Source organism: Phaseolus vulgaris, chromosome 7 (assembly GCF_051622355.1).
Source record: "Phaseolus vulgaris cultivar YP4 chromosome 7, ASM5162235v1, whole genome shotgun sequence".
Lineage (NCBI taxonomy): Eukaryota > Viridiplantae > Streptophyta > Magnoliopsida > Fabales > Fabaceae > Phaseolus > Phaseolus vulgaris.
The window spans coordinates 38,615,274-38,630,256 of record NC_143504.1 but is presented as its reverse complement, the minus strand read 5'-3'; the positions used below and the strand labels follow the sequence as shown (position 1 = coordinate 38,630,256).

At 35.4% G+C, this 14,983-nt stretch overlaps 2 protein-coding genes across 3 annotated transcripts; one reads left to right on the top strand and one right to left on the bottom strand.

Annotated features, from left to right (window-relative positions):
• Positions 1-243: 243 nt before the first annotated feature.
• On the top strand, positions 244-1,080 carry LOC137825098 (uncharacterized). The gene has a single exon (XM_068630773.2). The coding sequence runs from the start codon at positions 244-246 to the stop codon at positions 1,078-1,080; it is 837 nt and encodes a 278-aa protein (XP_068486874.2).
• Positions 1,081-3,902: 2,822 nt separating this feature from the next.
• Positions 3,903-13,538, bottom strand: LOC137825609 (uncharacterized). 2 transcript variants are annotated; one of them, XM_068631318.2, is made up of 24 exons: positions 12,919-13,538; positions 10,334-10,551; positions 9,668-9,773; positions 9,431-9,532; positions 9,262-9,321; positions 9,040-9,118; positions 8,746-8,893; positions 8,206-8,329; positions 7,927-8,107; positions 7,708-7,736; positions 7,390-7,538; positions 6,849-6,951; positions 6,604-6,699; positions 6,461-6,516; positions 6,252-6,375; positions 5,779-5,841; positions 5,604-5,663; positions 5,355-5,516; positions 5,160-5,233; positions 4,983-5,076; positions 4,676-4,812; positions 4,500-4,580; positions 4,308-4,413; positions 3,903-4,190 (listed from the first exon to the last, which is right to left on the bottom strand). In XM_068631318.2, exons 1-24 carry the CDS (start codon positions 13,090-13,092, stop codon positions 4,134-4,136), a joined length of 2,583 nt encoding a protein of 860 aa, XP_068487419.1. In that variant the 5' UTR covers positions 13,093-13,538; the 3' UTR covers positions 3,903-4,133. The 2 variants fall into 2 exon arrangements, with proteins under 2 accessions (XP_068487419.1, XP_068487420.1); XM_068631319.2 differs by having other exon boundaries at positions 8,206-8,279; positions 12,919-13,410.
• Between the last annotated feature and the right edge of the window lie 1,445 nt (positions 13,539-14,983).

Genomic DNA, 14,983 nt, shown 5'->3' with positions numbered 1-14,983 from the left:
TTCGAAGAATCAACAAATACCACAGGTTATACGGCGGCTCAAACCAAGGTGTTGAAAGAGATGCGATCAAAGGGTAAGGTGGCACTATATATGTTGTTTTGAGCGGTTGATGAGTCGGGCTTTGAGAAGATTGCTAGTGCAACTACTTCAAAAGAAGTGTGGGACATCTTAAAAAAGGTGTTCAAAGGAGTTGATCGAGTTAAGCAAGTGCGTCTACAAACTCTTCGTGGCGAATTGGAGAGCATGAAGATGATGGAGTCAAAAAGTGTATCTGACTACATTACGCGTGTACAGACTGTGGTGAATCAACTCAACCGAAACAGTGAAATGTTGACTGATGCACGAGTTGTGGAGAAGATTTTGAGAACATTAACTGACAATTTTGAGAGTATTGTGTGCGCAATAGAAGAGTTAAAGGACCTAGCGACGCTCACAGTCGACGAGCTTGCTGGTTCTCTCGAGGCACATGAGCAACGAAAGAAGAAGAAGAAGGAGAAAACACTCAAGCAAGCACTTCAAACAAAGGCATCAATCAAAGATGAAAAGGTACTCTATCATCAAAGTTCTCGAAATAGAGGGTGTGGTCGTGGAAGGCGTGGAAACGGTCGTGGTGGAAAAGGCAACAGTCATGAAGGGTACAATAAGGAGAAGGAAAAATCGAGCCAACCAAATTGGCGTGGAAGAGGAAAAGGCAACCAATCGAATTATTCCAACATCGAGTGCTACAAATGTCACAAATATGGTCACTATGCGAAGGATTGCAACTCTGACAAATGTTACAATTATGGTAAAGTGGGGCATTTTGCAAAAGATTGTCGTGCTGATATAAAGATAGAAGAAACAACCAACCTAGCCTTGGAAGACCAAATGAATGAAGGTGTTCTCTTGATGGCTCAAGATGAAGTCAACATTAACAGTGACACTCTATGGTACCTCAACTCAGGAGCAAGCAACCATATGTGCGGTACCTATTCAAAGATATGCAAAAGATTGAAGATGGTCATGTGTCATTTGGAGATGCGTCAAAGGTGGAGGTTAAAGGGCGAGGTACAGTTTGCTACTTACAAAAGGATGGCTTAATTGGGTCACTCCAAGATGTTTATTACGTACCAGACCTTAAGACCAACATTTTAAGTATGGGACAACTCACGGAGAAAGGTTACTTGATATTTTTGAAAGATCGACTACTACACTTGAAGAACAAGCAAGGGCGTTTGGTTGCTTGAATCGAGATGGCAAGAAATCAGATGTACAAGCTGAATTTGAGAAGCATACAAGAAAAATGTTTGCAAGTCTACATAGAAGATAAGACATTGTTGTGGCATCTCCGTTTTGGTCACCTACATTATGGTGGTCTAAAAGAGTTAGCGAAGAAGAATATGGTGCACAGGCTACCCAACATGGACTACGAGGGAAAATTTTGTGAAGAATGTGTGCTCAACAAGCATGTGAGAACCTCGTTTCCAGAGAAGGCTCAATATTGGTCTAAGCAACCTCTCGAATTGATTCATGTGGACCAATTACTCCAGAATACTTCGGCGGTAAAAGGTATTTCATTACCTTTATCGATGATTTCTCACGAAAGACTTGGGTTTATTTTCTGAAGGAAAAATCTGAGGCATTCGAGGCATTCAGAAAGTTCAAGGTGATGGTGGAGAAGGCAACTGATAGACAGATCAAAGCTATATGATCTGATAGAGGTGGCGAGTATACTTCAACGACTTTCATGGAGTATTACGAGGAGCAAGATATAAGGTGATTTCTAACTGCACCATACACTCCTCAACAAAATGGTGTGGCCGAGAGGAAGAACCAGACCATTCTCGACACGGTTCAATCAATGCTTAAGAGCAAAAAGATGCCAAAGGAATTTTGGGTGGAATCTGTGCAATGCACCATCTATGTGCAAAATCGATGTCCACATGTGAAGTTAGATGATCAAACACCACAAGAGGCATGGAGCAGACAAAAGCCAATAGTTTCTCATCTCAAAGTGTTTGGTAGTGTGGCTTATGATCAACGAAGAACGAAGCTTGAAGACAAAACCAAAAGGTATGTTTTTATTGGGTATGATGAGAAGACAAAACGATACAAGTTTCTTTTCCTTGTTCTTTAATTTCGTACCTTCTAGCATCATTTTCATCTTATAATTGTCTTTTCCTTTTGCCTTTGTGAAATGAACCTTCACATCTACTTAACCACTTAGTTAAGTTAATGTCCAGTGTGGATTTTCCTAAGGTCTTCACTCTTAAATTCCTAAAATCTCAATCTAAGTAAAGTGTCAAACCATAAAATAAACAATCCTAAAATCAACTCATATCACTCCACTAAGAGATGCTTTATTTCTTGGAGTTTTTTTTTTTAAATCATAAATTCAAGTTTAACCACAACAAGCATTTGTGTATGTGGACACATGCTCAAACAATCTTTTATCAATATACTTGTGAATCATTGCAACAACTTTCAATTCAAAATTTCTCAATCTTTGTCACTCTTACCTTCTGAATTGTCTTTGTAAGAAATAGGCTTGTGTATATCCTTACTGTATAAGTGATCATCCATCATGGTTTTCAGTAGGAATAGTTGCATGCAACTTGAACATGTCCTCATGAGTAATGTCTCCACTATGAAAGTATAATTACAATATTTGTTTCTCTCATACTACAAGTGTAAAATACATCATTTTTATAGTCTCTCACTAGGATTTCTAGTCTCACACTATGATGTATATCAATTTCTTGTCTTTCTCTTCCTTACAAGTTCCCTTTATATAGAGAAGAAGATAAATATTTTTTTTTCATAAAGAGATAATGAATAATTAATGTTTGTCACATTTTTAAGATACCTAGAAAAAACTATCTTCAATTTTCTAGGTTGAACTTTAGAGTTTTCAACAGTTAAGGTATAACTCAAAGACTTTAAATGACCATCGTTAAATATATTTGTACCGGGATGACCGACCGGTCTTGTGACCCGGTCAACCCATGTGTCAAGACCATACTTTAAGGTACGAGGTCGACCATGTGTCACACGTGGCCGACCGACATAAAGTGCTCAAGTCAAAGGTTGACCCAATTAACAAAGGTTAACCTATGGTTAGGAAACGACCTAATCCAACCCTAATCGCTAAGTAACCCCCTAATCCGACTCAACAGCGAGGGCCCATCAAGGTAATATAAATATCACGCATTCCAAGGAAGAAGGTACGTCATTATCTACAGTATTCTAGCCAACCGAATACGATACCCCATTGACTTGAGCGTTGGAGTGCCATCTGCAGGTACCCCACCCACCTGAGGAGTCATCCAGCGAGAAGGACCGAAGGAGGAAGTAAGATACGACCGACCGAGCGACGTCCGAAGACAATAGTTCTCCCAGTCCCCAACCTAGTTCGAGAACAATATTCAATAAATCATTTACTAAGATAGATCATTTACTAAGATTTATTGATCACGGTCTCCTATTAAATAAGGAGAGATTCCCCATATATATATATAATGTGCATAGACAAAAAAATAAAAAGAGTGAAATTTATAGTTGAGTTTGACTTTATTGACACATATGAGGGTAGACAAAAAGTAAGATCACCCTAAATTCATCGGTATGGCTTTAGTAGAGTGAATCCAAACATCTACTTCCATGTTTTTTTTTCGCAAGCACAATCTCACCTTCATGCAAACACAGTTGGAGTCGGGAAGAATCGTAATAGCCTACTTAGTTGGCCTATACCTGTGATTGTGATTTGTGCGATGCAACATGTTTGTGAGAGAATGTGTTTTTTTATTTTATTTCAATATGAATTATAGGATAAAAGATAGCATTCTGTTTTATAAATACATAAATTACATATAAGTAATGAAAAATTGACCTTTTTTTCTTGTCATAATTAGGACACACAGGGGGACCTCAATTTCAACATATCTTGTACTTCATAATACTCTGTAAATTAATTACATAAAAAGGTTGTTCCATTCTGTAAAAAAATATTTGTTTTGTACGAAAAAATTATCACCAATGTAGCTGTTTTTGCACAGCGAAGCCACACATTTCAGCTCCAGTAAATTTTACATGGCACAATCATGTAATGTAGTCTGGTAGAATGTGTGAAGCTTATTCTGTCAATTTGTTTAGGTCTAAGATTTATATGGATCGCCAAATGCAGCAACGTTACCAGGGCGAGAGAAAACCACCTACATGGTACATAAACACATTATATGTACTTGTTTTTTTGTTACAATTGCAACTATAACCAACATATTACATATCATGCTCATTGAGTATTTAAGGATAGTAACTGCGTAATGTACCTGGTAATTCCCAAGTGTGAGTGACTTGAAACCTGCACCACAGTAATCAAAATAGTATTCCCATGTCCTAATGAACTTCTCATTAAACCCCAGAGCCAAAATTTCACTGTCAGCAAATAAATACATTTTCAATAGTTAGTTGTTGTAAGTAGTCACTTGAATTTAACGTATTCAATCAACTTCAGAGCATACTTCTGCCTTTCCATGAAGTTTTTTCTCCAGCATCTGAGTGTTTGATAGTAATGAATTCCCAGGTTTTCAACATGCTCCACGCTGCATTTAAGAATATTCATTTGTGTAGTATAGTATGAGAGAAGAATGAAGGGAATGGTCAATGATAGAACTCAGTATTTACATATAACTTGTACCATAGTCTAGATGTGGTTGCCATGGCTGATGTTATCCTACTTAGAGAGGGTAGACACCCTCCTGGAAATATATATTCCTTTATAAAATCAGAACTACGCCTATATTCATCGTAACGTTCATCCGGGATTGATATGAACTACAAAACAATAACCATCTTGATAATGGTTAGCAGAAATTTTATTACCAAAAAGAATGTACTTGTTGATGCTGTTTCATTTGCATAGCATACCTGAAAATTTCTATAATCTAAACACAGAAAAATTATATAGATAAAAAGTATAAGAGAAGTACTAATGTATCAAATACCTGGAGAACAAGAAGTCCATTTTGGGCCAATACTGATTCACAACAACCAAAGAACTCTTCCATGTATTCATGGCCAACAGCTTCTATCATTTCACTGAAGTATGCTTATACAAGTCATGCAATATGTTGGAAATATTGCAACAACAAGTCTGCAAAATTAAATTATAAATAGCTCACCAAGATATAATCCTGTCGAATTTGTATGTCTTGGGCAATTGACGATAGTCACACAGTAGAAACTTGATGTAATCCTGGGATCATCATGATTAAAATAACATGAATTCGCTTTTAGCTTATTCTGATTTTATAAAGAGTCAATCATATTTTTATAAGGAAATTCATGGAATTGTAAAAAAATGAGCTTGTTGATACCTGAAGCCCAGCATCTTTAACTCTTTGTTCTGCAAATTTCAGTTGCTCCTTAGACAGAGTGATACCAGTGTATCTGCAGCCTGTTTGTTTGACAACTTCAATGGCTAAACTTCCCCATCCACATCCAATCTCAAGAATTTCATGCGTCTTATCAATTTTAGCCTTGGTTTTTTGAAAAAAAAAATCACATTAGAAATTTTGTAAGATAATAGCTGAAATTCTAATGAAAGAGAAACCAAAGGCACATACCTTTTGAATCAGAAGGGAGATTTTCCTCCTTTGTGCATCTTTCAAGTCTTCATCTTTGTTCTATCAGATAATTTAACAAACAAAGAAGGAAGAATATAAACTACTGATGCTGCAAAAATTGGAGAAATACTTTTTATGTGAAGTTTGGACTCAAGGATCAGATAGTTGTTCTTGCCTTGAATACTGCGCATGAGTATGTCATTGTTTCATCCAAGAAAATTGCAAAGAGTTCATTGCTCTAGAAACAGACCAAAGAAAAATTGTAAGCTTCTGTTCATTTAGTGTAAGCGCTCAAAGCCATGAAGTAAAAGGCACCGAATATCAATAGAAAAAGTTTCACTATGAATAAATAAAAGGTAAACACAAAAGAGAGAGCCATTAAGAAATTCAATGACACTTTTTTCAGGTAATTTATAATTCTTTCTGACATATTGTGGTATAACAAACTGTGTATGCTATTCACAATCAATAAACTGTAACTGAAGCATTGAGTTTGTCTATATTCAATTTATATCAAGGAAAAAGAAAAATCCAATGCATAGGAAGATAAAGTTATATGCTCACACTACTCTATATTGTTGGATAGTATGTTCTTTATACTATTTGTTCCTCTAAAGTCGCTGAATCTAGGAGCTTTTGAATTCATACCAGATCATAATGCCTAGAAATGTTCCTGCGAGCCTGTGTGAGAGTATTTCGCCTTGAAACATGGTCCATGAAGAACTTGGCAGATGTCAAAGCAGATGTAAAGAAAACTGGTGTCCACCAACCCCTAAAGGCAAAAAACAAAAAGTTTGGTATGCGAATGCAATTAACTAACATAGAAATGTAGACTTCAACTCATCATATCAACTTACCTATTCTTCTTCAGGTGTGAGTTGGATGCATTTGAATCTCGGTTGGCTATGAGAATCTGCAGTAAAAGTACCAAGGTACAAGAAAGTAAAGTGTAAAGTCCCAAAGAGACAACTCATTGTAAGATTCAGTTGAGAATGGTTACCAAAATAAGATTCAAGAGACCTTCATCTTTATCAACAAATGAAAAATCCCCGTTGATATATGCATCAGCAAGGCCTAAATCTGCCTGTGCCATTACCTGAAAAACTTGCACAAATGATAGTTTTTAGTTCCTAACCAACTTAATTTTAGAGATGCATTGACAAAGATAAACATATCTTGTCACTTCCACAGCTAGAATGACATCAATCAATAATCATACTTAATGTGAAATTTTAAAGTATATACCTTCCAATAAAATTGTGGACTGTGGATTCTCAAAACACTCTTCAGAATGCCATTTTCTCCAGTTCCCTCAAAGGTGAACATTGTTCCTCCCTCTTCCAATAAACTGTACGCCTCAAGGTATATGCACCATTAACCAATGCCATTTTTGACAAGTCAAATCCATAGAAGATGAAGTACATGATTATTTTGGATTTTTATTGTCAAGCTTTGAATAAAAAAAATCGTTATATCAGACTAAATGATTATTGTTGTTTTTCATAAATAGCAATTCCAATTGTTTTTGAAATCACCCTGCATCAAATTTTGGTCACCTTTCCAATTTACAAGTAAAGATCCTGTGTCTAAATAAATTCCAATTATTCATTTCTTTTATATTTTAAGTACATACCAACAAAGAGTAACCGAGGCTTATATCATTCGAAAACACTAAGGTGAGCTCACTACTAAATGTATATAATCTTGATACATTATGTGATATTACCATCAAACTTATTTCATTTTTGTTTTTTATGAGAATTCATACTGTATGAAGTAAACTCACGTTAAACAACCAGTATTGACATAGCAACTCAGGAATCTAGTCACAAAAATGCGTGCTCCCAGTTCTTTCCAAGAAGGTACCATGTGTTTTGGGTTGGTCTGAAGGACACAGCGTTTTCCAAGAATGCCATGAGCTGCAATCATGCCAGCCTGAAGTATAATCTTACAGTTAAGTTTCTTTGTTTCACTTCAACGGGTTGGTGACAATTTGCAAGAAAATTAACTGCCTTAAAAATTTCCACTTAAGGAAACTCTTTAAAGAAATATTTTTCAGTTAAGACTATATTTTCCCTTTCACTAGAAACTTAGCTTTAACTACCTTAAATCCATCTTCATGAAATCCATTACCTGAAAAGCACGTATATATAATATATGATGTTTAGATCACTGGTATATCTGAAAGTAAATATAAATTCCTCAATCTAACTGAGGTTCTAAATAACGGAGATTGGATATAAGAAAATTTAGTAGGCATAAGTGGATTCATGGAAGCTTAAAGTATATATCTTGGTTGTCGATATACTAAGAAGGATTGTACCTTGGTAAGCCCCTGAAAACCAGATTTTTCTTTTCCCTTGAATATAGTCTAGCTCTAACGAGGCTTTGAATGCAGCAACTGACGGGACTGGATGACCAGTTGACCATTTAACCAAGGTATTTTCTGGTATATGATCAGGATTTAGAGTTACAAGAAAGGGTAGACTTGTTTCTTTAATATTCTGCAAATTAGAATGAAGATCAACCAACAAGTTTGTTCATTACTCTCTTTAGTTAGAATAACACAACACAATTCAGTTATGATAAAAAATGTACCAACCTGAAGAATATTGAGCCAGTATGTGACACAAACTTTATTGTTGTTACTTCCAAGAAAATTCCATGCGCTCCATGCTGCTGGGTTTTGGGGCATTAAATTTTTGTCACGATGAAGAAAAATATCACTGCCAACACAGATCAAAGAATAATTGTGCATTTGGTCTAATTTGAAAATAGATGACAAAAGATTCTTTACTTTAGCATCTTAAGATTTTTCTGTCATTAACATACGAGATCACAAGAATATACTCAATGGCATCCGGGCTTAAAAAACTGATTTTCTGCTCTAGGTCCTAAGAGAATATAAATTTAGGAATGTTTTCATGCTTTGGTATGACAACATGTTAATCCATGACTTGAGTCATTAAACATTTTTATCCAATGTTAACTCTATTGAATCCAAAGAAATGATAAAGGAAAGATACCTTATTGCATGCATTTGACAATAGTTCAAATGTAAATATAACGACTACAATCAGTGTTTTCGTATTCGATGAGAGGACGGTAGCCAACAATAGAAATATTAGAATGAATTTTTTACCTGTAAGCGTATTGAAAAGCACCGAGAATTCTATGCTCATCATATGTTGCTTCATCTCCTAATAGTCTCAAGGCATCAGGTGCATGCACTGACAGTACGCATCCATCATACACTTCTTGAGAACCATCTTTGCAGTAAACAACACACCCTGCAATTATTTTTCTAACCATGTTACTAGAATAGTAAGTAAGTATGAAAAGGCAATGTGAATGCTAATCAATCAGATTGAATTCACCTTCTCTTTGTGAAGAGGAAGGAATTGAAATAGTAACAACAAATGGATTACTTAATCACCTTTTTCAGTTGTCGAAACGAAGTGAACCTCACGATTAGTTATTATTTGACTACCTTCCCTTTGAAGCTCTTCTACGACCTGATTTTTATAACAAGTAGTTATTGACAAAAGTTGATCTATAACTCAGAAGTTGAAAGATCTATTGGATAAGAGACACTGAAAATGTCTCCCCAAGTGACACAGTTGTAATTTAAGACAGTATGAAAATCGACAAATAGCACCTTCTTTACATAGTTTTGTGATCGCCATCTTACAGTTAGCCACTGTGGTCTGCCAAAGAGCTGCAGAGAGGTCTAAGTGTGTCAATAAATTATCTTTAATTATTTTGGATTCAAGAGCTAGATTATATGCCACAACATAAATCTGGAAAAGAGTCTATTGTGCTACTACCTGAAGTAGATGGTGGTTGCGACAGAACGAAAGGACTGAGAAAGCAGAGAAGCTCAAAACTCCTTCAGAAGAGCAGGACCAGATAGAACCACATATTGGAATCTAAAGGCATTGGATGTTATAAATACATACTAAGCATAGAAATTATATACATATACATATATATACATATATATACATATACATATATATACATATACATATATATACATATATATATAACACCATTGAACTCACAAGATAGGCTTTCTGAAATAACTCTGAGTAGCCCCTTGACTTGATGAATTCCCCCAGAGGCTCATTGCGGTCAATATCTGGGTTATTGTCAAGCATATCAAGATAGCTGCATTGCAAAATTTGAAAAGGCAAAGCCAACTAACTGATCAGGGTTCAGTTGTTCAGGGCAACAAGAAGAAGACTACTATAAGGTATACTCGGTATTTTTCTCAACTTCATCTTTATGCGGTGGAGTTCAAATTCAATTACACAGGGAAGTGAATGCTGAACTATAGTCAAATTTTATCCAAAGCTAATTATTGGGATACCAATTGTTTCACTGGATATGTAACTCCTAGAAACAAGAGGCACCATCAATTTGGTGATGTTTGTATGATTTATTATTCCTCAGTTCACTGACAATCAAAGACCAAAGGAAAGATGGAAATTTAACAATGCATGAGAAAAATTGAGTGCAGCAGTTATGATGGCAAATTCATCCTAGTTTGGTCTTCTTGTCTTAGACGCTACTAACTTGGTCTTAGACGCTCCTAGCTTGATCTTGGACGTTCTTGACTTAGCTCTTGATTTTTCATGAAAGGTTGTGCTTGGTCATCTTCCATCAGTTTAGTTCTATATAGTTCAAAATTTGAAGCATTCAACAAATAGAAGTAGGTAAAAACTTGCCTAATAACATCATCTTTGAACTTGACAATTTCCCTAATCATTTGCCAGAAGTAAGGATTCATTACATTCCTCTTCTGTGCAAACAAGCCGGACAACCCACTTCTGCTTCCCCATTCGCAGCCACGGCCTCTGTCTAGACTAACAGAAAAAGACATGTCTGACAATTCCATATCCACTCCAATATTCTCAAAAAATTCCATCATATTAGGATAGGTGACCTGTTCAATAATCCATGTTACATTGTCAGTATATATATAGTCTCACAAGCATTGCTCTAGTTACTTTACCATATAAAATCAACCAGTTTCAAAGTGCAAAAAATGCATTCAACGCCTGAAATTTCAACATGTTGCATTTTATGGTTTAAGAAGAGTATGTTCAACCCCGCTTTTATGCAGAGTTACAGACAGAGTTAGTAATTGATGAACCTGAATAATTATCAGCCCTTTACACTCATGGGAGTTTTATGCTCTATTCATTAATATAAACAATAAAGTATTGTCAATTAGTATTTTCATAACTGTACAAGATATGTACCATAAAAAGCTATACAAGACACCTCTATGACTAGATACAGGTAAATGAATTGAATTGTTCAGATATAATATAATAGTGATTTTTTTTTTTTATCAGCATAATATAATAGTGATGCTTCTTTATCCATGTCTGTTTTTTTTCTTCTGGGCTCTAAAGGACATTATTCCGTGCTACTAATTAGGCTTTTAATGTGGATCCTTGTTACTTTTAATTATAATGAGAATAAACAACCCTATATGAATGCTACATTATACACCATTTTCACGTTAGAAAATGTCTCATCCACGTTAGAAAATGCCTCTGATCGGAGTATTGAATTTATAGTTTTTCAATCTGATGAAAGGATTAGTTGGACAATTTTTACATAAAGATTAAAGATTTCACTAAAAAAAATTATTAAAGAAAAAATAATTTTAGACACCGACTAAATTAAATATTATTTTAAAAATTAAAATAATTATTGATATTTAAATTAATTTTTATTATTGATAGAAAATTTTTAAATTGATATCTAATTAACTATTAAGATTTTAGCTATCAATTATTTAAATTTTAAGGTTGGTAGCTAATTAATTATCAGTTTAGAAATTATTTAGCAGTAATAAAAACTAATTTAAATATTAATAATTTTTTTAGTCTTTAATTTAATTTAGTTAATATAATAACTAATTATTTTTTATTTTTAAAATTGATTTTTATTTAATAATTTTTTAGTTATGTTTTTAAAAGAAAAAATAGTATGATGAATTTATTCATTTATTCACTGTCAAAAGTAAAGTGAAGTTATTAGAAAATTTCCATAAAATTAACTTATGAAAAAGTAATATTTAAATTTTTTTTCTATTTGTTTCTTTTAAAAATTCTTATAATTTTTTTTCCGAAGACATTCTGAAGCTTTTTGTTTAGTTTCATGGAATTGAGAAAGATCCATGGCCACCTTATAGTAACAGACTTCAAGAAGTATAGGAGGCTAAAAATGGTAGGCGTGAGGACCACTTGAGGGCCCCATACAGGTGAAGCTAAAGAGAACAACTTAAGTATACTTACTTTCTTTCATCACTAAGAGTACACTTATACTTCACTAATTTATATTACTATTTTTGACAATTTTGAGTATATCACTAAAACTAGAGTCCAATTATAGTATATATCAAGACTAGAAATTTCCATTTTACAAACTATTTTTATGAAGCATTCATCTTTGGTGGTTTTGTAATCTCTTGTGTAAAATTTATAGAAAACAATATTTTAGAATTAAAAACATTAGCATGCACTTGGTTTTGTAGGATTTGTTTGATTTAATTAAATTAAATCTTCTGTTTCATATAGTTTTATTGATAATTATAAGACTTTTTTTTCTTTGATTTATTATTTTATTTTTTTATATGAAACAGTAAAAAAAATTATAGTAATTTGTTTTTTATTTTTACATGATAAATAAAAAATAGTTGTAAGAAACTAAGTTTTTAGAAGGCATACTACAAATGGTTTTGAAAAAAAAATGATATATTGGGGAGAAATGGATGCTGAGCAATGGTAGAGAGAATGTATGCAGTTAATGGGGGAATAGTGGTAAGTGTCTCTCATGTGTGGCTAAGCATCCCCCAACACTACAAAGTACAAATCCTTTTCATATTTCTCTTTTAATCTATTCCCCAAAGAAGAGTGTAGGTTCTGAATTTTTCTTTGCTAAATGAATAAAGTCAAATAAGAATCAAAACAGTAATGCTTCATAGCTATACCACATTCATCAGAAATGAGTAACCTTCTTTGAGCATGAGAATATAATTCTCATTCTACTAAATTCTCCTTTTACCAATTTCCTTCTTCAAAATATGAAGACAATTAAAACTCAGTTCATGGAAGAAAAAAAAGGCTGAGACCAGATAGAATCATGAAAACTGAAAAGCACACAGGTTACAGTTTTGGATAATGTGTCAATGAATAACTGGTTGTAGTTCAATAGAATATCCAAGTATGTTATAATATAACTAAATCCTGGTTTTGAACAATTGAATGAAAGAAAAACAATTGAAGTACAGGGTTACCCGATTGAAGACCATGAAGCCAAGGTCGACATCAACACCATCAGCATTCACAGTCTTGGCATGTCCTCCCAACCAATCTTCCTTCTCATAGAGCACCACATTCACTCCACTTTTGGCCAAAACATAAGCAGAAGCCAACCCACTAATCCCAGCTCCAACCACTGCAATCCTCATCTTTGCTCTCTCTCTCTCTCTCTCTCTCTCTCTATTATGTAACAGTAACCAAAAAATTCAACTTTTTATCCCTTCTAGTGCTGCAATCTGAAAATGCAGAACAACCCAAAAGCAAAACGGTAGCTTCGATAAGAATGGAGGATGAGGGTATTCTTCACACACGTACGTGGAACTCAAAGGTCCACATACATATATACAAGGGTGTAGCAAGTTGAAACAGCAATTACTGCTCAACTAATTGTACAAGTTTAACGTCTTTCACATCTCTGCCTTCTTCTGACTCAAACCCTACCATGTTTTCATCGTTTCACGTGTTCTAAATTCAAGAAACGAATGGTTTTCTGAAATGTTGTCTCAATTGCATTGCTCAATTCACACCCATATCTATTGAATGGTGGTAAAAAAGATCGTTCATTTTTCAAATATAAAATGATAAAAATAAACATGCTAATAGATATTATATATACACACATATATAATTTACTTTAATTGAAAAAAAAAGTATATTTTGGAGTATTTATAATTTTCGTTTTGAATTAATTTTAAATTTTTGTAATTCTTTATTCCCACATTAATCATTTCAATTATTACATTTGGCAGTGTATTCTATTATTCCTCTTAAAATATATTTTAAAATAATTTTAATCAAATTTAAAATAAACTAAAACGGTCATACTTTCTGATCCTGCCTGTTGACCGGAGCGCGGGAGAATGCCTCGTCAAAGGATCGTGCGCGCCGCTTCTCACCTCCGTTCCTCCTCTAGATCTATCTCAAGAACCTGCAAAGAAACGATACGGCGCCGCTGCGGCCGATCGCACTCCGACGCTCAAGTCAGTGACGGTATCACCAAATACTAAGAACGAGAACCGTGCAAATCCTCTCTCACTCGCAAGCGTAAAGTGTATGAACTGAACGTGCATACCTCAAAAAAGTCTGTTAAGAACTCTTATATACCTGGTGGTTTTCTCTCTCCTGGCAGTTACAGACTTGGACACGTGGCTCGCATCCGTCTGTACACGTGCCATCATCTGGAGGCTCACTGACTTGGCGCTGCTTCTACTCTTATTTTGGCTAAGTTACTTATGCATGGTACTGCCCAGTGCATAGCTAACTTAGGAGTGCGATCTCTACTGAAACTGGCGAGTTAGGGCCTTCATACACCTTCCCTGTGGTCTCGCCGGCCGCCTTCATAACCTGCTTCTCCTTCACCTTCGGCGATGTGCTTGTTCTGGCGATCTCCGACTGCTTGGTCGCCTGAGTCTGCATCTGGCGACTCCATCTGCAACCTGGCGATCGCCTATTCTGGTAAACTGGAAGTCGGAACACGCCAACTTAACAATCGGCGACCACACGTGCCTCCCGACTTCTTTCCTATCTGCCAACCTGGCGCCTTGTCAACACGCCTACACTGTAGCAGGATGCCACGTCATCACACCCGTCCACCAGGGCGGTACACAAGCCCCCCAGTCTTAAGCGAAGACTTGTCTAGCGAAAAGACTGAAAGAGCCCTCGTCAACACCGATCTACGTGGCACTGACGCAGAATTCCAAGCGATCGTACTTTCTGCTGCTCTGACGCTCCACCAAACCCTTCACCGATCGCTCGACACGTGGCTTCATCAACGGCTCTCTTCATCTGCCGTTAGCGCTTCCAAAACTTATTTCGAAAAACCCTTAAACCCCTTACGCTCCTACTGTTCCATCACTTTCTTCACACTTGCATACGCTCTCATTTCCTTCTGCGAAAGCTCTCAACATTCCTCGACGCTCTAGATCACCACCTCCCTTCAACGTCCTCTTGATCATCGAAAGGTAACTACTTTCCTTCATCTGCTGGGTTTCCTTGCATTTTCACCGATTTGCATCATCCTGTAACTGTCTGGTGCATACG

What these genes read in the sequence shown, in the direction of transcription:
- LOC137825609 (XM_068631318.2), bottom strand. Translation starts at nt 13,092, where the DNA reads ATGAGGATTGCAGTGGTTGGAGCTGGGATTAGTGGGTTGGCTTCTGCT. An exon ending in GCAACCACCATCTACTTCAG is followed by an intron (nt 9,322 to 9,430) that starts GTAGTAGCACAA and finishes ACCTCTCTGCAG; the next exon opens with CTCTTTGGCAGACCACAGTG. An exon ending in TTAAAGATGCTGGGCTTCAG is followed by an intron (nt 5,234 to 5,354) that starts GTATCAACAAGC and finishes TGATGATCCCAG; the next exon opens with GATTACATCAAGTTTCTACT.
- LOC137825098 (XM_068630773.2), top strand. Translation starts at nt 244, where the DNA reads ATGAAGATGATGGAGTCAAAAAGTGTATCTGACTACATTACGCGTGTA.